Source organism: Fonsecaea multimorphosa (assembly GCF_000836435.1).
Source record: "Fonsecaea multimorphosa CBS 102226 unplaced genomic scaffold supercont1.3, whole genome shotgun sequence".
NCBI classification, from domain to species: Eukaryota; Fungi; Ascomycota; class Eurotiomycetes; order Chaetothyriales; family Herpotrichiellaceae; genus Fonsecaea; species Fonsecaea multimorphosa.
The window spans coordinates 1,280,672-1,299,858 of NW_015971637.1; the positions used below are offsets into that span (position 1 = coordinate 1,280,672).

At 52.6% G+C, this 19,187-nt stretch overlaps 7 protein-coding genes across 7 annotated transcripts; 3 read left to right on the forward strand and 4 right to left on the reverse strand.

The window, feature by feature from the left end:
* Positions 1-102: 102 nt before the first annotated feature.
* Z520_02272 (uncharacterized protein) lies at positions 103-1,698 on the reverse strand (the record flags this gene model as incomplete). The annotated part of the gene is made up of 1 exon (XM_016772786.1): positions 103-1,698. The coding sequence occupies one exon, from the start codon at positions 1,696-1,698 to the stop codon at positions 103-105; it is 1,596 nt and encodes a 531-aa protein (XP_016636256.1).
* A 976-nt stretch (positions 1,699-2,674) lies between these two features.
* Z520_02273 (uncharacterized protein) lies at positions 2,675-3,566 on the reverse strand (the record flags this gene model as incomplete). Its single annotated transcript, XM_016772787.1, has 2 exons — positions 2,675-3,403; positions 3,468-3,566. 2 exons carry the CDS (start codon positions 3,564-3,566, stop codon positions 2,675-2,677), a joined length of 828 nt encoding a protein of 275 aa, XP_016636257.1.
* Positions 3,567-4,459: 893 nt separating this feature from the next.
* Positions 4,460-5,385, forward strand: Z520_02274 (uncharacterized protein; the record flags this gene model as incomplete). The annotated part of the gene is made up of 2 exons (XM_016772788.1): positions 4,460-4,745; positions 4,811-5,385. 2 exons carry the CDS (start codon positions 4,460-4,462, stop codon positions 5,383-5,385), a joined length of 861 nt encoding a protein of 286 aa, XP_016636258.1.
* A 256-nt stretch (positions 5,386-5,641) lies between these two features.
* On the reverse strand, positions 5,642-6,426 carry Z520_02275 (uncharacterized protein; the record flags this gene model as incomplete). The annotated part of the gene is made up of 3 exons (XM_016772789.1): positions 5,642-5,781; positions 5,835-6,216; positions 6,274-6,426. The coding sequence occupies 3 exons, from the start codon at positions 6,424-6,426 to the stop codon at positions 5,642-5,644; spliced, it is 675 nt and encodes a 224-aa protein (XP_016636259.1).
* A 2,678-nt stretch (positions 6,427-9,104) lies between these two features.
* On the forward strand, positions 9,105-11,395 carry Z520_02276 (uncharacterized protein; the record flags this gene model as incomplete). The annotated part of the gene is made up of 6 exons (XM_016772790.1): positions 9,105-9,389; positions 9,448-9,638; positions 9,692-9,821; positions 9,874-10,149; positions 10,390-10,548; positions 10,628-11,395. The coding sequence occupies 6 exons, from the start codon at positions 9,105-9,107 to the stop codon at positions 11,393-11,395; spliced, it is 1,809 nt and encodes a 602-aa protein (XP_016636260.1).
* A 1,022-nt stretch (positions 11,396-12,417) lies between these two features.
* On the forward strand, positions 12,418-13,245 carry Z520_02277 (uncharacterized protein; the record flags this gene model as incomplete). Its single annotated transcript, XM_016772791.1, has 4 exons — positions 12,418-12,453; positions 12,491-12,680; positions 12,806-13,058; positions 13,143-13,245. 4 exons carry the CDS (start codon positions 12,418-12,420, stop codon positions 13,243-13,245), a joined length of 582 nt encoding a protein of 193 aa, XP_016636261.1.
* Positions 13,246-13,520: 275 nt separating this feature from the next.
* Z520_02278 (uncharacterized protein) lies at positions 13,521-18,468 on the reverse strand (the record flags this gene model as incomplete). Its single annotated transcript, XM_016772792.1, has 2 exons — positions 13,521-17,329; positions 17,379-18,468. The coding sequence occupies 2 exons, from the start codon at positions 18,466-18,468 to the stop codon at positions 13,521-13,523; spliced, it is 4,899 nt and encodes a 1,632-aa protein (XP_016636262.1).
* Positions 18,469-19,187: the final 719 nt, after the last annotated feature.

Sequence of the window (19,187 nt, forward strand, 5' to 3'; positions counted from 1 at the left end):
TTGGTAATCACATAATTGTTTGCTCTCTGAACGCAAGAACACAATCTTACACGTTCAATGCTCTGTCTAATTAATTGAAGGAAATTGCCTAGGTACGCTTGTCTATCGTCCAAAGTACTTCAACTCCAAATACCTCGCGGGGGTATACACCACGGCCGTAACCACAAAGGCGAATTCATTAGCCACATCACCACCATAGTCACCGATCAATTTGCCTAGAGGGCCCGTATACCATGTCTCAACCATTCCCATGCACCAGGCGACAACTCCCAACCCAAAGGCGGCAGAAGCCGCAATGCCATGCGGGAGGCGGGAGGGGTCGTTCCAGGCGTCGAGGTCGTAGTTTGCGAAATTGCGACGGCGGAAGAAGACGTGCTCGGAGAAGAGAATCACGAAGTACGAGGTGCACCAGTATCCCAACAAGGAAAGGAAGTCGACCAGGTAAGTGTTGAGCTTCTCGCGGCCGCCGAGCGCAAGTCCCAGGATCGCGGCGAAGCACAAAAACGTCCAGATGAAGCGGGGGATGCGGGCAAAGGGGCGGGCGAACTGCTGGCACGAGATGGCGGCCGAGTAGATGGAGATGACGTTGGTGTTGATGCCAGACAGCACCAGCAGGACCAACAAGAACTTTGCAAAGCCGCGGGGGTGCAACATGTCCTGGATCAAGAAGCCCAGGCCTTGATTCTCATACGCGTCCTGCCAGGTGGGTTTGTTGTTGAGCGCCGAAGCCACCACGGCGCCCGCGACCATGCCGATTGATGTGGGGATGCTGATGCCGAAAGTCGTCATCAGAAACACCTTGACCCGCGACACCGTGGCCGGGTAGTGGACGTAGTAGTCGGACGCCATGGTGCACCACGAGGCCGAGGAGCCGTAGACGATGGCAACCAGCGAGAGGGCAGTGCCCGAGAGGGTGGCGCCGTGCAGAGACGACGGGGTGGTATTGTCAGCGTACTGGCCCGTCTCGCCGAAGATGATCATGAAGATGACGAAGAAGATGAGCCAGGCGTATCGCTCGTAGACCAGAATGGCGTTGAGGCCGACAAAGGAGATGGCAAGCGCCACAATGGCCAGAATCACGATTCCCACGGCGAGGGAGACATGCCCGTCGGCCACGGCGTTCAGGGCCAATCCACCCGTGATGCACGACACGGCGGCCCAGCCGATCTGTTGGACGGTGTTCAGGGCGGCGATGAGCTTGTTGGGGTACCATCCGAAGCTGTATCGCGAGACCGAGATCTGTCGTAAGCCCGTGGCGGCGCCGAATGTCGCGCAGTAGCCCGTCACGGCCCCTCCTAGGATAGAGGCAAAGATGTAGATGGGGATGGACTGCTTGAGACTCAGTCCGAACTCCCAGCCCAAGAACCCGGTGGCGAAGCACGAGGTGTTCATGGTCCCACTGGCCCACAGAAGAGCCATGGTGAGCTGCTCATGCCAGGGCACGGGTTTCTTGTCCTCAGCCCGCTTGCGGTCGATGGCCTCGCTCTCGACGCCCAGTTTCTCGTCTAGACGAGCTTCGAATCGGCGCAGCTTAGAGAGGACGCCATTGCCGTCATGGACGGGAGTGTTGTTGTAGAGCCGAGGCGACTCCTCTGACGCCGGCGTGGATGTGGTGTCGAAGCCCTTTTCGCCGTCAAAGGCCTTGCTGGTCATCGTGGCCGTTGTGGGCGGGAACGCTTTCTCTTCATCGATAGCCATTTCGCACGGGGGCTCGTATGGTCTCTTGGGAGAGGGCGACGAGGGAAAGAAGAGGAAGACCACGGCGGGAGGTGTCGCGTGAGATTGGGGTTGCGGGGGTGAGAGAGAGGCCCATGGCTGTGGCGCGCTGCAGTAGTATTTATCTTGTCATGAAGAAGCATCGCATGCGGCGGCCCATGCCACGTTCAGGGCTTTCCAGACGTGAGGAGGGGTGTTTGTGGCCGCATCCACCTGCCCAAACTTGCTAATCCCTCGGTATATCACTTCGAGAACCTCTTCGATTCGCCCTGTGGAAAACTCTGTAGATAAGCATCCACTCCTGCCATTGGAGGGCAAGCTATCTTGACGATCCTTCCGGGCTGACAGCCTCCATGGGGCAAGGTGACATTCGGCAGTGGACTCGTGGGTTTCGTGGGAGTGCGGTTAGGGCGTGAGATGGTGTGGACGGCTCCAGCCTAGAAGCTTGAGGGTGAAGGGCGGGTCTCTGTGGCATGTTTAAGCATTCTGCTTGTGTGGGCCTCCGAAAGCTTGGTGTGAGATTCTGTTTTCTCCCTGGGAATGAGATCTCGTGGTCTGGCTGAGGCGCCTGCACCTGGTCTTGCAATCGGTGGCAATTGAGAGCCGCTCAGGACACCACGTAGCCGACCCTCGCTCGTGGTCGATATTGTAATGGCGACTGACCTTGGTGTGGGTGGTGGTTGCGCCCTCAGCGTGGCAGCTGCTGTGCCCCGCACACAGACAGAGGTGCGGAAAGGCCGGCCTTTCCCAAAAAATGCAATATTCCTTTCCATGTACCTTGCACCTGTAGTAGATCTTTGTTTTGTCACCGCAGGTAAGCGGCCAGAGTCCCTCTCTTTCACTTCGTGATACCCGTTTTGATGGACGCCAAGTGCCTTCGCCCCTCCCTGCAGATCTGCTCGATTCCCTTTATTCCATTCTGGAAATGCCGTTGCGAATCAGTCTGACGGCGATTCCATCACGGGATTGTGCGGCTGAACAGGGACAAAATAGCCCTGTGCCGTTGCTTAATCTTGTTGGCCACGGAGAAATTGGTGACCACGGACGCTGTAAAATCCGTGCCCAGCAGGAAATCGGCTTGGTCCAACGCTGTGTCTGGGACGACGAAAAATTTGGAGTGAAATATAAATCCGGGGGCGTCAGGGTCAAGAAGTGGTAACACGGTGCTACCAAGAACTTCAACTCGTCTAGAGTCACCGAGACCCCTAAGGCTGCTAGCGTATTCCTGCTGCCTTGAGGGAAGGTTCTCAATGGGTATGTATCTTTGGTCTACTGCTTCGACCACCGACGCTCTTACCAGAGAGACGCCTCGGGCACCAGTATCGACCAGTCCCATAAATCCTTGGGTTCCCCTTTGGCAGGTGTTGTTCGCTGGTATGTGCAGCTCGATTTGAACTCCAGCGCGTGGATTCATATCCTGGAGTGCCTGGGGAGCAGGACTGAGTTTCGACAGGATCGTCTTCAATGCCTTGCGGTCTCTTTTGTCGGGATTGAAGTATTCGACGTAATAAGCCGTTGTCTCTATTGTGCGGAAATAGTTCAAAATTTTGTCTTTGCTCTTGTTCCGAAAGTTCTTCAGCCGTGCAAGGACGGATCTGTGCCGCTCGGGGCCAGGAGGGTCCCCTTCATCGGTTGTTGTCGAATTAGTACTGGAACTGCTCTGACCGTCGGAATGTCTGGGGGAAAGCTTTCGGCCAGTCAGTGTCGTCCAAGCCAGGGAATCCCTCCAAAGACGCAAGACGGCCACTCACATCGGTTCTTTTTACAATCCTGTCGCGGCCCTCTTCTTGTGCAATGTTGGCCGCCGGTGCACCCTCTGTGGCGCGATCTTCGTTGGTAACACTAGCCATCATCTGTGAGATCTGATGGTGGCTTGTCATACAGTAAAGTCAATCATCCATCACTGGAGACCTCAACAAGGAAACATCAACACATAGAATTTGGTTTTCAGTGATTCGGCACTCTTAAAGCAATATTTTGAGATTCTGCTCGACAAACCACAAAACCCAGCGTTCATATTGCATAGCCACACTCCCGACACGCCAACTCGACTTTTCCCTTTAGCGGGATGATCTAGGTACGATTCATACGACTTGGAGCGATGTGTACATAATGTTACCAGTTGCAAGGCTTCCCTCCAGGCAGTTGTTGGGCAGGTAGCCACTAAGGGTGGCGGCGGGTGCGGACTTTCGTCAGAAGGTTGATGGTCAATGGCCGTCATTTCTCTCGTCTGGGTCGCGGACCGAACCATGTCCCCACCGGCGAGGCGACTATGGTTGAAGTTGGGCGGCATGTCATGTTCCTCTCACATATGCTGTTCGATGGTGTACAGCAGTGACCACTTTCCGTCATCCAGCCAGATCCCTTGAAGGCAGTGCCATTAGAATCCCCAGTGCCTCGTTCTTAGCTGCTTACACCCTCCTTCTTGACCGGGCATACATGTGCCACTGCTAAGGAATGGTGTACTTTAGTGCAGAGGCTAGTCTGCCTTACCGGCGGTGACACCGCGGTGTTTCGAACCCGAGAACTGTGCCACCACATCCACTGAGTCAGGGATACGGCTCCGACGAGTGGAGCTGTTTACGACAAAGCGTGTGGATACTCCGCTTGCCTTCTGGAGAGAAGTGATTTCATATTCAAGACAACTTATCGAGCCACCTCGAAGCCGAAATTGTTATCATCTACAAAAGAAGGCCAGCTTCCACGTGCTTTCCTAGCACACGGCATCACCAGCTCTTGCGAAATGCCAACCGGATACGATGAGCTCTCTACCCTTATGGGCACTTTTCCTGAACTGATGGCGTTTCGGCAATTTAGATCCTTAGTTGCCAAAGTTCTTCTCCGCATGCAAGCAGAGCTTCTTGAGGTTGAGGATGATTTGGACGTGATTAAAGAAATCGAGCGGGAAGATCCGACAAAACACGAGCTTCTCTCGTCCTGGAAAAAGGCTAATACAGCCACGTCAGAGAATGGGGCTGATCAGCGAAGGCTGAATTTGCAAGTGGCACAATCTAAGCTGGAAAAATACTGTAAGCAGTCCCATCTCGAATCTTCACAAGACCGGACCGGATAGATGAGTGACTACGGTGGCAAGATTCATTTACCCTTCAGGTCAATCAAGTGTTCAAACTCAGCAGGCCTAGCCGTCACAACTTCAGATCACTCAAAAATTGGCTGAGCAGTGTGGAAGGAGGAAATCATTTCCTCGCCAGAGCTGGAATCGAGGCGACAGCCTGGGATGAAAAGAACTTCGAAGATTTGCTTGCTATCAAGCCGCAGGACGACCTGCTGGCGCAATGGCTTCTCGACAAGATCCTTCCCACATACCACCGACATATTGGGCATCGATATCACAAGAAAATTGACGGTGATGATTTTGGAGATCTCTGGCACTACAAATACGGTACATTCGTCTTTCTGGGCAATTTTCTTTGTGTTCTGCTTTCGTCGTTGTTACCGTCGGGCTGCATCTTCGCTCTGTTCTACGCTCATAGGATGCTCATACGGCTCATCCTGACAACCTGCTTCACTGTCACCTTCTCTATCGTGATGACGTTTGTGGTCCAAGCTCGTCGACAAGACGTCTTCGCCGCGGCTCTGGCTCTTGCGGCGGTCCAAGTGGTTTTCGTTGGGAGCGTTAGCAGCATAGGTGAGCAGACGTTTAATTGAAACAAGTGGCTGAGAAAGAGACGAACACATCGCACGGAAGCACATGTGGTTAATATTCTGTCTGTGTCTGTGGGCTTTCGCGACTGATCTGCCACAGACCCACTGTCCAGTGAACCATGCACCCCACAGAAGCACACTAGTCGCACATACAACACTTCGAATACAGATCCATATAAGACATCTTCCAGACTAGGAAATGGATTTCAGTTCCCTGAGCAAGATGATTGTTAGTGGCCAGTCGTGAGTTGTGAGTTCGTTATCCCGCAATCGAGGCCCCTCGTGTCTCATTGGCAGCTTTTTTCAAAGCCTCCTTCTTTTTTGCTCGATTCTCTGAGACTGTGACCTGGGTTGTCCTCTTGGCTTCCTCATCACGTTTGGCATCTTCTCTCTTCTCTTCTGTACTGGAAGGTGAGTTCAAAGAGGCGTAGGCTGGGAGGGAAGAGCCGTACCCGATGTCCTGGGCCTACTCTCAATTGGCGCTAGAGTGCTGCCGCTGGTCCGAAGCCTCTGGTTTTTGGGGAAGAACACTACGTCTTTGATGCCCTCAGTAACGTATAGAGTCACCCCAGCTGTGATTGCGTTCTCTTTGTCCCACCATCGAGCTTCAAATTTGGCCACGCACTGGTACGTCTTGCCATCGCTCAAAGACACGCTTTCCGGTTCGATACTTTCCGGCTCGCCGTCCTCTAGCAACTTCCTTGCGATCTCCTTCGAAACCAAGTGTCGGTCCACTAGATTCGAATCCTCACGCATCACAATATCTCTGTATCTTGTATTTCGACCATTTCTCATCTTGTTTGCCATGATCTGGATGACCGTGCTGTCTCTTGGCTAGTTGGAGATCAGCTATCTGCAGGTATCCGGATGACTTCCATGCACAGCACCCACCATTTCCACTACAGAGGATCGCCTCCCGAAGAGCCTCGAGAAAGAAAGAGGCTTTTGAGGTGTGTGGTGTGGCAGAGGCACAACAGCGCAACGGACGTAATTGATCTCCAAAGCCTCGACGACAATGAAGCGGCGTGTTCGTTTCAGGCCCATAGTGCCTGCGATCTGTTGAGTCGCACACTTGGAGTTTCTATGCCCAGGGTATTTTAATACCAGAAAATGAGGCTGAGAGTCGCATCTGGCGCCGCTCAATATTAGCTCATGCATATTGAGACCTGATCAATAGAGAACCTTTCGATCAATGAACAGAACTCTAGAAGCGCCAACTTCCTGCCTACGAGTAGGCAATATGCAGGGCGCGAAGGGAAGCATACCACTCACAAACTGTTCTGACCCTTCATCGTCCTCTGCTAGTTACATGCAGTGTAAGTCAACTCGAGAGACGGAGTAGTCTCTGAAGCTCTCGTTATCAATGACATTGCCTCTCCTCAGGCTGAATCGGTGCAAAGACTAGCGTGCGTGGCTGGCTCAACAGAAGTTCTCGACCAAGACAGCTTTCATCCATTGGTTGTGTCACTCGGTCTAGTGACAAGATTTGGTGCTTTACGATGAACGCATTCCTTAGGTATGCAGGCTTACTCGCATGGTCTGATCCGGTTCAATCGTATCCACTAGCAGCACACCTCTTGGGCACTGACCCCAACTGACCCCAGCAGGCTCAGTTGCATGTGCGAAGTGACACGGACTTCGAGGCTTCGAGCTGCTCAGTGGTTGCCATAGAAATATCAGGCGGTGCCCCTTTATAGCAAAAAAGAAGGCTGTGCCTGACCACAATAGCAAATGATACAGGAAAGTTGGCTAACAGCCCAGGCAGCTCCCCAGGCAGACTTTTGGACTTGGGGAAAACCAGCCTCGTGAATTTGCGCGTCAAGACCAAGGGACCCGAACAGGGGGACAGGATGCACAGTCTGCCAGATGACCTTGTGATCATGAATCATGATACCAAAGCTCCAAGACACGAGCGACCTGCACTTTGGCCCAACTCGGGATCGATATCTCCCAATGGGATTCTTGGAGATGTCTCACCGGTTATTTGGGCAATCTGCATGTGGCTGACGTTGTTTGGCGAACAACCCATGAACACGGATGTGCGGCAGCTTTACGGACGCCCAGTGAGCCGGGCTGAGGAGGCTCATTTGGCGATTATTGCATGTGATAGTGTTTCAAAACCCTGAACACTTGGAAAAAGGTCTCACGGAGTCTCAAGATCAACACCCCTCGCTGGTCGTGAAAGTAAAAGTGACGGGAGCCTCAGCCTTGCAAGCAGGGCGTGCACTGCCTATTCTTTGAGACAATGCCTACTTTTTGGATCAATGATCCTATTCCCAGTCAAGACACTTATCTCATCATTCCACATTACCTAGGTAGGCACTGTTGAACGACGGAAATTACCCGGTCAACCGGTATACGAGGAACTAAACACCTTGAAAATTATTGTCTCCCTAAACCCCGCATATGAAACACCGCAGTCTCTGTCGATGCCCCAACTGATAGCAGCCCCGCCTTCGCCTTCAGCCTCATCCTTATCCCCTGTTCCGCGTCCCTAGCACTATTGTCCTGCTCAGCAGTCGATGTGTATAAGAACCTCACCAGAAAGTCGAAATTTCGCGAAGGTCATGATGGAGTACGGAAGATAAAGTACATGGCTCGGCCCTCTGTTACACGGTCCTACCCCGGCAGTACTACTGCTTGCGGTCTATCCGCATAGCCAGTCCTGCGTCTACATATCTCTGGGTTAACTACCCCGCCACGTGAAAATATGGAGCGTTCCGCTCTGGCGGTCAAGGCCATGTGCAAATTCGAGCCATTGACATGGTGAAGAGATCTTCCAGAATAGACACAAGCTTTTAGGAGAGGTTAGCCTGGCAGGCGTCAGGACCTCCTCGCATCGGCGACAGTCCTGTTGGGTTTTGGGGCCTGCATTTCTGACAGAGCCGCCCTTTCATAATAAGTGCAAAACTAAGAAGCAGTGCCAGTGAAGGAACCGAAACTGAGCAGGCGGGACTCCGGGAAGATGGGAAGGCAGAAGGCGGGGAGGCTCCAAAGATGGGCCGCTCCAACTCCTGGAACAGCAGATTAGGTATCTACTCGTAGCCTGTACTTGATGAGGCACAGAGCACTGGCGGTCTGGAACCCCTGAAGGCTCCTGTTGGGCGCTAGCTATACTAACCAAAATTGGTGGGCTAATGTCCATGTCCATATCAGTCAATAAATTTCCTTTAATACCTCTCGCTTACTAGGATCCTCCGAGATGAGCCTCTTGCGCTCCGAGTCCTTGCAAAGCGGGGTCGAAATACGAGCGTCAATCCACAGAGCTGCCAATTTCTGGCGACATAATAAGATCGTCAGGCTAAGCCGTTGAAGCTTGTGAAAAGCTTAAGGTGCCTGCTCTCGTTAGCAAACAATGTCGGTCACAGGTCACACATTATTCGAGTTCACCGGCCCCAAATCCAGACAGCACAATGGGCCAAGGCTTTGGCGGCATTCGTCGGTAGCTTGTTGGATGCTCAATACGAGGAATGCAAGCTAATTCTCCCGGGACTGAGCTGGCGACGAGACACGACTCGGTAGTCTACAAGACCGCGGCGAATAAACTTTGGAAGGCTTGAGGCTGGAACTCGACAGACCTTGGCTCACACTCATGTTGCCCAGCATATTAGAGAGATGCTTGTGCCTCGCGCAGAAAGCTTGTCTCCTTCATTGTTGCCCTTCTTCCGTTCTTATGCCTCCAACGGGCTGCGCAGGGCATCTTTCCCTGAGCCTCTGCGATTATGGGCACAAGAAATGACTACTCCAAGGTACCTCACCTGGACCAGGTCGACAGCCTCTCTACCACTCCTTCAACGGAACACTACAAGTCAAACACCCCAGAATTTGTCGATTCAAATGAGGCAACAGTTGTCGACCAGAGCGGCAAATGGTCACGATGGAGAAATGATTACTGGTGGGACGAAGTTGCGAGCCTGATCCTCGGCATCATCGCCCTCGGCGCCATCTGTGCTGTACTTGCGGCTTACGATGGCCAGCCTGTGCCTCGCCTGCCTCATGGCATTACGGTAGGCTCTTCCCAACGCACACGTTCCACTCTGTCGAGTGCTCATTCATCGGCATCAGCTCAATGCGATCGTGTCTTTTCTCGCTACCATCGCAAAAGCATGCTTGGTTCTCCCACTGGCTTCGGTCATCGGCCAAGGGAAATGGTTATGGTTCCTGAACGGTCACAAGCTCAGAGATATACAAACACTTGATGCGGCAAGCCGTGGCCCCATGGGTGCCCTACAAATGCTCGCTACTAGGCGTGGGGGGTGAGTACTCTATCAGACCGTCGTGTTACTCAAGCTCATTCATATTGCTGCAGCTTCCTCGTCTGCTTATCAGCAGCGGCCGTGGTGCTCTCCATCGGCTTTGATCCTTTCGTTCAACAACTGATCACTTACCCTCTGCGACAAACCTCACAAGAGTCGAATCTCGCTCGGGTTCGAACCATGGTAAATCGTGAGTCTCCCTCGTGGGATTGCAAGAACCGCGGCCGTGTATCAGAAACCACCACGAGCTCACCACTTTGCGTTTTCAGAATCCACCTCGGCGATCAATTTTCTCGATCTACCCTTCTGGTCCGCAGTCCAAAGCGGGATATACGATGGCCAGTCGAGCCCGCGTTCGGTTCCCTCATGCCCACATGGAAGCTGTGAATGGCCCGTCTACCACTCCCTTGCCTTCTGTAGCAAATGTGTCAATATGACAGATCATGTCACCATGACCACCCAGCTGGGGTCCCAAGTACCAATGAACGCCACTCGTCTGATTGAAACGTACGTGCCGTACATTTCTGCCTACACTTTGGCGGATGAAGGCAATTATCCGATTGTCGTGCTCCGCAACCAATCGATTTACTTCCCAAATGGCGTGCCAGGCCAGGGCATCTTCCAAGTCGAGGTCGACAACCCCTCCATTTACGATGAAAACGGCACGGCAGCGATCCCGAACACAGTCGAGTTGGACATGAACTATACCACCGGCTTGATTTGGCCGCTCAACATTCCCGACGTGTCGGAGCTGGACTTGTTCGAACTCGGACCCAGCACCTGGCTGAGCGGCACCTACGCCGGCATCAAAGACCCTCTGCTGGCCCTCGGCAGCGTCACCATGCAGTGGAGCACAGACGGCACAAAAGTCGAGTTGAAATCGGCCTCTGAATGTGCATTGACCCTCTGTGTAAACGAATACCAAGTGAGTAACCCACAAAGCTTAGAAGAACCGAAGTTTTGTCCTTGTGTGCTAAGTAAGAAGTTAGACCAAAGTGAACGGAACGACAGTCACATCCTCGATCTTGTCGACCACGTATGGTGAAGTTCAGACCAACTCGGGCCTCGGCTACGCCACTTGGTCCGCCGTGGTCAACGATACGACCTACTTCCTCAGCGACGGCATCAATTTCGCGCCCAACAGTCCCGACGGTGCGGGAGAGAACGGCGAGCAGCTAACGGGCATTATCCAAACGATGCTCGACGTCACGGTTGGAAATAAGTATTATGTGGGACATATCATCTGCACCGTCGACCAAGACAACTCCACAAATAGAACGGTCGTGACCAAGTGCTATACGGAGACCGAGTTTGACGGAACAGGCTATTCATCGACCGAGATGCAGATCATCGATTCCACCCCTCGAGGTCTCGAAGCGTTGCTGGAGAACATTGCCGCCGCCACGACCGATCTGTTCCAGCGGTACGGCAACGTCGAGGTGACGGGGTTTGCGCTGACGGCGGAGAATTTCGTTCAGACTCGGTGGTGGTGGATCTCTTTGCCAGCGGCGGTGGTTTTGATGGCCATGGTCTCGTTGGCGGCCACCATGTATACGACAAAGCGGCGAAATATCGGGATCTGGAAGACGGCCCTTTTGCCGGTGATTTTCAGGGGGCCATTTGTTGAACATAGTATGCGAGGGGGAGGGGAGGGGGAGCGTATCAGCGAAATGAAGAAGGTTGCTAAAGGGATAACGGTGAAATTAGTGAGGGATGGAGATAGGGGATTGCGGTTGAGATCGAGGAATGGGAATTAAAGAAAGCTTGTTAGGGGCAGCTTGTGCTGATTAAACCGTTCTCATGTAACCTCACTGTTTTCTCTTGTGAGTATAGACCCTCACTGATCACGAGTCGATCAGACGAAGGTGAAAATACTCTATTACATTTCTCCCAGAGTTCCCGAGTCGGACTCCGATGTTATGATATTTTTCAAGCCCTTGAGTGATAATGCTCCTCATCAGCTTTCAACAGCGCTCGCTCGCTTTGAACGAGTATTTACGCATTCATTCGCATAAAACCGTACTGATAGACCGGGTTTGCACGAGATTATACTATCTACCCGCCCGTACTGCGTTATGTATTTGTCACGGTGGAAAAGGGATCTAGCCGTTATCCAAAATCACTCTTGAAAATGATAGTAGATACCACTTGAAGGCCTCCAGGGGCTCCAGACCTCCAAAACAGGAAACCGTTGAAATCTCTGTACGAGAGGTATGTAGGCCCAGCTGAGCTTTTGGACCTAGGGGGGCGTTTTCCATATCCGAAGCGGCGCGTGCGGCTGAGTCTGATCTGGACCCCCGGCATGCGAAAATGGTGGGCATTTGAAAAGGGGGGCACGCGACACATTTCCCACCTATGACAGTTTTGTAGTGGTCCAATCATGTTCGAACGCGGATGTGAGGCACGGCGTGAGGCACGCGACACCTGTTACACGGCATGCAAAAGAATGGCGTGGTTTCTAGCAGGGAGGGAGGGGGGTGATACTGCATGGCCCTGGAACATGTCAGCTTCGGACATCAGCCCTCGTATTGCGCCAGCCAGCCACCCAGCAAGGCCAGGCCACAGCCACGCGTGCAGCGTGTGACCGCCTGCAGCCAAATAGTAATGCTGATGCTGATGCTATCCACGGGGATCAGACTGTCCTTGTTGTTGGAACAGCTATATAGTATAAATTGTGCTGTCGCGTGCTCACCTTCCCCAAGAAAGGACCACGGAAGTTCTAACTTCACGACAGTAGCATTATACCAAAATCTAAAAGCCCGCCGTCATATTTCACGAAATGGTGACAAACCCCCAGCCCGTCGTCGCTGTGTCAGTGCACAACCTCTCATGCTCACTCCCGTGTTTGCCAGCCTCACGCTCACGATACCCCGATCCTCTACCTGATCCGGCACGGCGAGAAGCCTCCCAAGGAGGCCGATGGAGAGGACAGCCCCGGTCTTTCGGCGCAAGGAATCTCCCGCGCCCAAGGGCTCGTTCAAGTCTTCGGCCACGACAGCCCGTATGATATCGGCTATATCATCGCGCAGAAACCCAAGACAGGTACGTAGTACCTCATAGACCAGGCATTGACCCCCTGGCGGAGCACCTTCTCCCATCGCAGGTCAAGGGGGTGAGACACTTGAGGATGGCGGGAAGAGATTAACTCTTGAAATTCCACGACACAGATGGCAAAGAAACCCGTCCGTTTTTGACTGTCCAACCCTTGGCAGAGTCTCTGAAGCAATACAACGTCCCCTTCAATTCTCACATTGAGCGTGACCACGTCGACAAGGTCGCGGACGCGGTCCACAAGTACATCAAGGGCGAGGGCGACTATGTCGGCAAAGGGAATGTCCTGATCTGCTGGGAACACCAAACGTTGGAGAAGATTGCAAAGGCCATCGGCGTGGAGGATGCGCCGGAGTATCCGGGCGACAGGTAAGTTTCCCCAACAATCCCCCTTTTCGGAAAAGGGACTTTTCAGGTTTTCTTCTTTTCACTGACAGATGTGAACAATCCAAGATTCGATCTCATCTGGACAATAAAGGCGCCGTATAATAAGATCGATAGCATCACATCGGAAAATGTGCCTGGGCTGGATGATCACTCGGGAACTCCAACATGAGCGGATCAAAATGACGTCGATGGCTGTCTCCAAGGGCGTGTTGAGAGGGTTGAATTGTCTGAGATAGCAGACAAGTGTGATGAAAAATCCTTCCTTTTAGTTTGAACCGCGCAAAGATAGTTTTGAGTCCCCCAAACACGCTGAGAAAAAGGGGGCGCCAGGGGGGGGTTCCGCAGAAAGGCACGTGAGTCGCAGCCTTGTCCGGGGGAGGTAGCTTCACGGTCGAACAGTAGTGCCAAAAAGTGAAAGACGACCAGTCGTATACATACATTTTGTCATTTCGAGTATCCCATCAAGAACTCAACCACATTCATGTGGCGGCGTTGGAAGGCCAAGTCAAGGGCGGTAAGCCCTTGCTGATCGCAGGGGGCCTCAAGGTCAATCCCATGGCTGTCCAACGTCTTCAGAACATCAAGGCAACCGGTCTTCGCAGCCCATGACAACAGCGTTCGACCAGAGGGAAGGGTTCGACTACAGTCTACCCCTTCTTGAATCAACATTGACACCATGGCTGGATCGCTGTTGTCGGTTGCCAATCCCAGGAGCCTGGAGCTGAATTTAGGATCGGAACGAGCAGCGAACATGTGTTGCAACAGGAGCCGAGCCGCCTCGACATGGCCGTTATCCACAGCTTTCAATAATGCCGATTCGTCCAATTCGGCCAACACTTCCATCTCGGTCCTTCTCTCGAGCAAGGTTTTCAGAATGGCGGTTCTGCCATAGGCCGCCGCCCACCACAAGGCGGTACGGCCATCCTGATCCTGAGCGTCGATATCGACCCGGTACTCCAGCAAGATCCTCACGAGACTTTCATACCCATACTCGCAAGCGAAGGACAATGGAGTCCTCCCTCGATTATCTCGGCAATTGGCGTCAACTCCATGTTCCAACAGACACTTTGCAACTGTTTCATTCCCATTGGTCACGGCTGATGACAAAAGTGGCGTCCGCCGATTGTGGTCGCCACGATTCAGTTGCGAGACTTCGCAAAGGACTGCGACGGCAATCACCAGATTTTTCTTGACCGCAAGTAGTAATGGAGTATAGCCGTCGAAACCCTCTTCGTCAGGATTTGCTTGGTAGCGAAGCAGCAGTCGTATCATCTCAATGCTGCCATTCGTCGTTGCCACAAGAAGCGCCGTTTGCTGCTTGTGGCCCTTTGCATTGGCATCCGCGCCGTGCTCGAGGAGAAGCTGGGCGCCAGCAAGATAACCAATAGACACTGTACATAAGAGGAGACTGCTGCCATCCCTATCGGTTGGGTTGGCGTTGGCGCCGGAGACAAGTAGGCATCTTGCAGCATCGATCTGGTGATGCATTATAGCCCACCAGAGGGCAGTTTGACCCAGTGAATTCCGGTGCTCCTTGTCCACACCACCCAGTGACTTCATCACAGCACTCTTCCCACCTCTCGCCGCCCAAAATAGTACCGAACATTCCAAAGAATCTTGAGCTTCTAGATTTGCGCCCTTTTGGACGAGTAGATCGACCACATGAGCATGCCCATGCTCAGCTGCCCACATCAGCGGTGTTTTCCCCTTTTTGTCGCTCAAATTTAGGTCAGCATGCGTTTCAATGAGTAGGCGAGCAGCATCTAAATATCCGCCCTCTGCAGCAAATGACAAAGCGGTTCGGGTTTCAAAGTCGGCGAGATCCACTTCGGCACCCAGAGTGATAAGAGACTTCATCATGACAACAAGTCCCCGTTGTGCAGTAGCAATGAGAGGAGTAATTCCTCTGGACCCGCGACCGTTGGGGTCACAGTTCTTTTTCTCAAGTAATACTTCGGCAATCGCTTGGCAATTCATCCCAAGGACGTAGGCGATGGGTGTCTCGCCACTGAAGTCTGTGAACCTTTGGGCATTGATCCCAGCATTGGCAAACTTGAAGGCGGCCGAGAGATTCCGTGTATGCAAGGCCTGCAAAAAGGCCAGCGCTCTTCGGCTAGCATCGTGGGCAAATTGGTCAACTTTCAAGATGAGATCGATAATGTCATGCATGTTGAGACGCAGAGCCCATTGCAGCAGGACCTCACCCTCGGATGACTCCTTGCTTGGTTGTGCGCCCTTCTCAAGCAGTTTCCGTGCAATCGCGTGAGATCTTCTTAGCATTTCCCCCCTACTCTGCCAATAAGCGTGAGAAGCATGGAGCGGTGACCTTCCTTGACTGTTCTTTATGTTGGGATTTGCGTTTCTGGATAGCAAGAAATCGACCGACGCTTCGTCCTGATTATATGATGCCCAGAATAACGCTGTGCGGCCCGCTTCGTCTTGTAAATTAACATCTGCTCCCTGTTGGACTAAGATTTCCGCTACCTCCAAATGACCGCGATTTAAAGCCCACCACAAGGACGAATGTCGTTGCGCATCAAAAGAGTTGACGTCTGCCCCGCGGCGGACGAAGCACTTCGTCGCCTCGGCATGTCCATTCTTTGCCGCCCAGATAAGAGGGGTACATCCATTGGCATCTCTAGCATCAACCTCGTCGTATGGGTTGTTGTCAAAAACGGCATCTATGACATGACAGAGGTTATAATAACCAGCAAGATGCAGTAAGTGTGCTCCTGGTGGGAGAACACAAGCACGAGAATCCAGGCAGCATAGTGATAGCCATTGGTCCAGGCGAGTCCGAGAGGGCCATTCGAAGTATGTCAAAAGTTCTCTCTGTAGTCTACCATCGAGGTCGGCTTTTTTCAGATGCGTGGGCCACCTAGACACAGCATACTGAATGAGGGGATACTGATCCTTTGGAACCTCCTCCTCTTTGACGGGAAGCCGGAGAATTTCGTCCGTGAGGATATAATGCATGCAGCATTTGAAGATGAGCTCATGAGCTTGTGATAGGATAGAGCCAAGACCGGAACTCGATGGTTCTTGGCTGATAGAGCTCTCGAGATCCTCCAAGCCTTGCTGCAGGAGATAGTCCTTGACAGACTGATGAATGCACTGAATGATGCCGCCTCCTTCGACAATCTCGACGAGGCCACCAGATATCGCTTTTATCAGCGTTTCTGTTTGTCCGTCGGTCTCATAAAATGTTTCTGAATCCTCCCATGCTGCAATAGTCCTCACCGGAGCAAGCGGGTCAAAGGCCATTGCATAGCGCATCTGGACTGGGGAAAGCGGCTCCTCGGCAAGGCATACCCACTCGAAGAGATGCATTGCATCCATCCTGTCCTCAGGTGGTATTTTTGTCAACGCGTCTTTGTATATCTGGCTAAGCTCCGGGGAGCTGTTTTGAATTTCTTTGCGAATCTTTCCCAAACTATAGCCGTGACGTCCTTTACGGGTTGTTTGTTCGAGGATAAGGGCCGTCCATAGGAAATTTCCGGCAGCTTTGCGCAGTATTTCGGTCTCCACATCTCCTCGCGAGTCTTTGTTCTTAAAGACCAACGCGAGACGGCCCTGCACAAATCTAGCAATGTCGCCAGAATTTTGAGTTTCGACGCAGATCTCAGGTGCACCATATAGATCCATGACTGGATAGTGACGGCAGGTGATACACACGCTGATTGCCGATTGGGACCCCGAAGTCGGGGTCGTCAGGCTCCAGAGTTCTGCTGAAAGCTTCCTTGCAGTTTCTTCGCCACATTCGTCCAAGGCATCGATGAAGATCTTGATAGAGTGTCTAGCATATCGCTTCACTCGATCATGGAGGAAGTCGAACAAACCCTTTTCGTGCCACGCCCAAGCGTGTCCATATTCACCCTGATTTTGCTGATTCAACACGAAAGTGCTTGTTAGCTCTGTTAGTAAGATCTCGGCCTTTGTCAGAATCTGATGCAGAATAGACCGATATAGTCCAACAGGGGATTTTTGTATCTGGGTGCCCCGGCCATGGATGAAAAATGAAGCTACAATAACCTTCTTGTCCCTGAGGCTATCGACCCTGCTTACCAGCGTGTCAAGAAGGACACTCTTGCCACTACCCGGGTTTCCTGTTATCCAGAGGAAGCCATGATTCTGTGAAGCCCATCGCTGATAGTCCGGGTGTTCTGCCAGCCAGGAGCAGGTTCCCTCGGCCGCACGATCAATGTTGTCTCGGCGACCACCCATCTCCCTAAACCAAAGCGACCGGAGACATGCTTTCCCAAAAGTCTCAGCATCTTACAGCACTGGAGATAGAACGCTTACCTGATTCGTCGGCAGCCGAGTGGAATCTAGTTGCCGTCGGAAACCTGGCATCAAAACCAGACGCATGTCCTTCTTGAAACGAGTCCTCTTGGATGTACTGAGCACTGATGCCCCCTCTGTCACCAGAAGTCCTATCAGGCATGATTTGTTGGAAGGAGGCTGGTGGGTGTATCATCCACAAAAGCTCTTTCGCGTAAGCGGCGGCTGTGGCGGCTGCATACTCCTGCCATCGCTTGTTTTTGTGTGAATCCGAGTAGTCGCAAATGCCTCGAATAACTAAGCAGTCAAAATAGTTCATCAATCCAGCAGCTTCCATCTCAAAGCAGAGAACATCTAGTTCTGCACTGAGACGCTCCCTCATAATCGAATCTCGGATAACTTGGCTGCCTGATGCAATCAAGCCATAGTGTATGGCGGGATGAGTTCCGTGGCGACGTGGCCGATTGACAAGCCTACCGCGGTCACAAGCTTTGCAGAGGGCGCTCTCCGAGATTTGGTGGGCGTAAGATGACTCAAACAATTCGTCTTTGTCGGCATTTGGATACCTGCAAGCCTTGCCTCGCCGTGGGTTCCTCCGGACGACATCTTCTAGGATGGCACTGATTTGAGACCCTCCTTGGCTGAGATGTTGAGCTTCTAAACTTGAGACAGCATTCAACAATAGGTCAGGGGGACGATTGAGTGAGCCGGTTCGAACAAAGTGTCCTTGATGGAGGGTCTTTCCAAAGTCGTATTGAACCACGCCACCGAATTGTCCGGTTGGGCGGCTCACAACGACATCTCCTAGTCGAATGTCATGCTGTGCTGTGGGGACACCACCACCAATTCCCACAAGCAGGATGAATTTAAGAGAGGGAAAGGTGGCGCGCATGGGGATGGCTACAGAAGCTGCCGATACGGGACCGATAACTCCTTGAGGTAAACATGCGATGACTACATTGTGTGGACCAATTCGGCCCAAAATGTAATTATTGGTGTCATGGGTCGCCTGTTGAATGTTGCCGTGCCTTTCGTCGAGCATGTCCAGAGCCGCGGCCTCTTCTAGCGGTAGTGCAGAGATCCACCCGACATGATAATCGGCTGCTAACATGGTGCAAAGAATGGTCAAATAGTTGTGATCATTCCCCAGTGATAGCTGGTCAAGCACCGGGAGTTAGGCTTCTCAGCCGGATACGATGTCGCTGGGTTGGTCCTTCTGTCTGCTGAGGCGCCGAATTTGGACCATTATTCAGGTGTATACAGCTGACTGTTGGGAGCTCGAAGCCATAGAGACATGAGGAAGCAACGCAATCACGCTCCTGATGGCATTTCGACATTGCGGCGAAGTCGAGGATGGTAAATGGTGAGAACGGTGAGGCTGGCGGTTGCAATGGACGACGAAGCTTCTTGGTTGGCTGTGCAAACGCTGGAAAGATACCAAGCCTCATCACGTGGAAGATTTGTCACGTGATAATCGCAAAGTCACGTGACACTAAATTCTCTGCCACCGGCTGAGACGACGAAGACGGGACTTTACGATGTATCACTCCGCTCCATTTGTCAACAATGGCTAGCAATCTACCTCGTACCGATTCTGCAACCTCGCAATCCGTCCTCGCTGTCCTCTGGGCAGAGTGACCGGATAATCGTCCTCTCGGCCCAACATGGCCCGAAGCCGCCGGATAGCCACCACCACCGCCACGACGATAGTGGAGGAGAAGCCCAAAGAGGAAATCTCGCGGCGGTCACGCCCCGGAAGTCAACGTCAGTGGGGTTGAGGAAACCGGCAAAATAACCAAAGTGGACTCCGAATGGTGCTTGGAGAGCGAC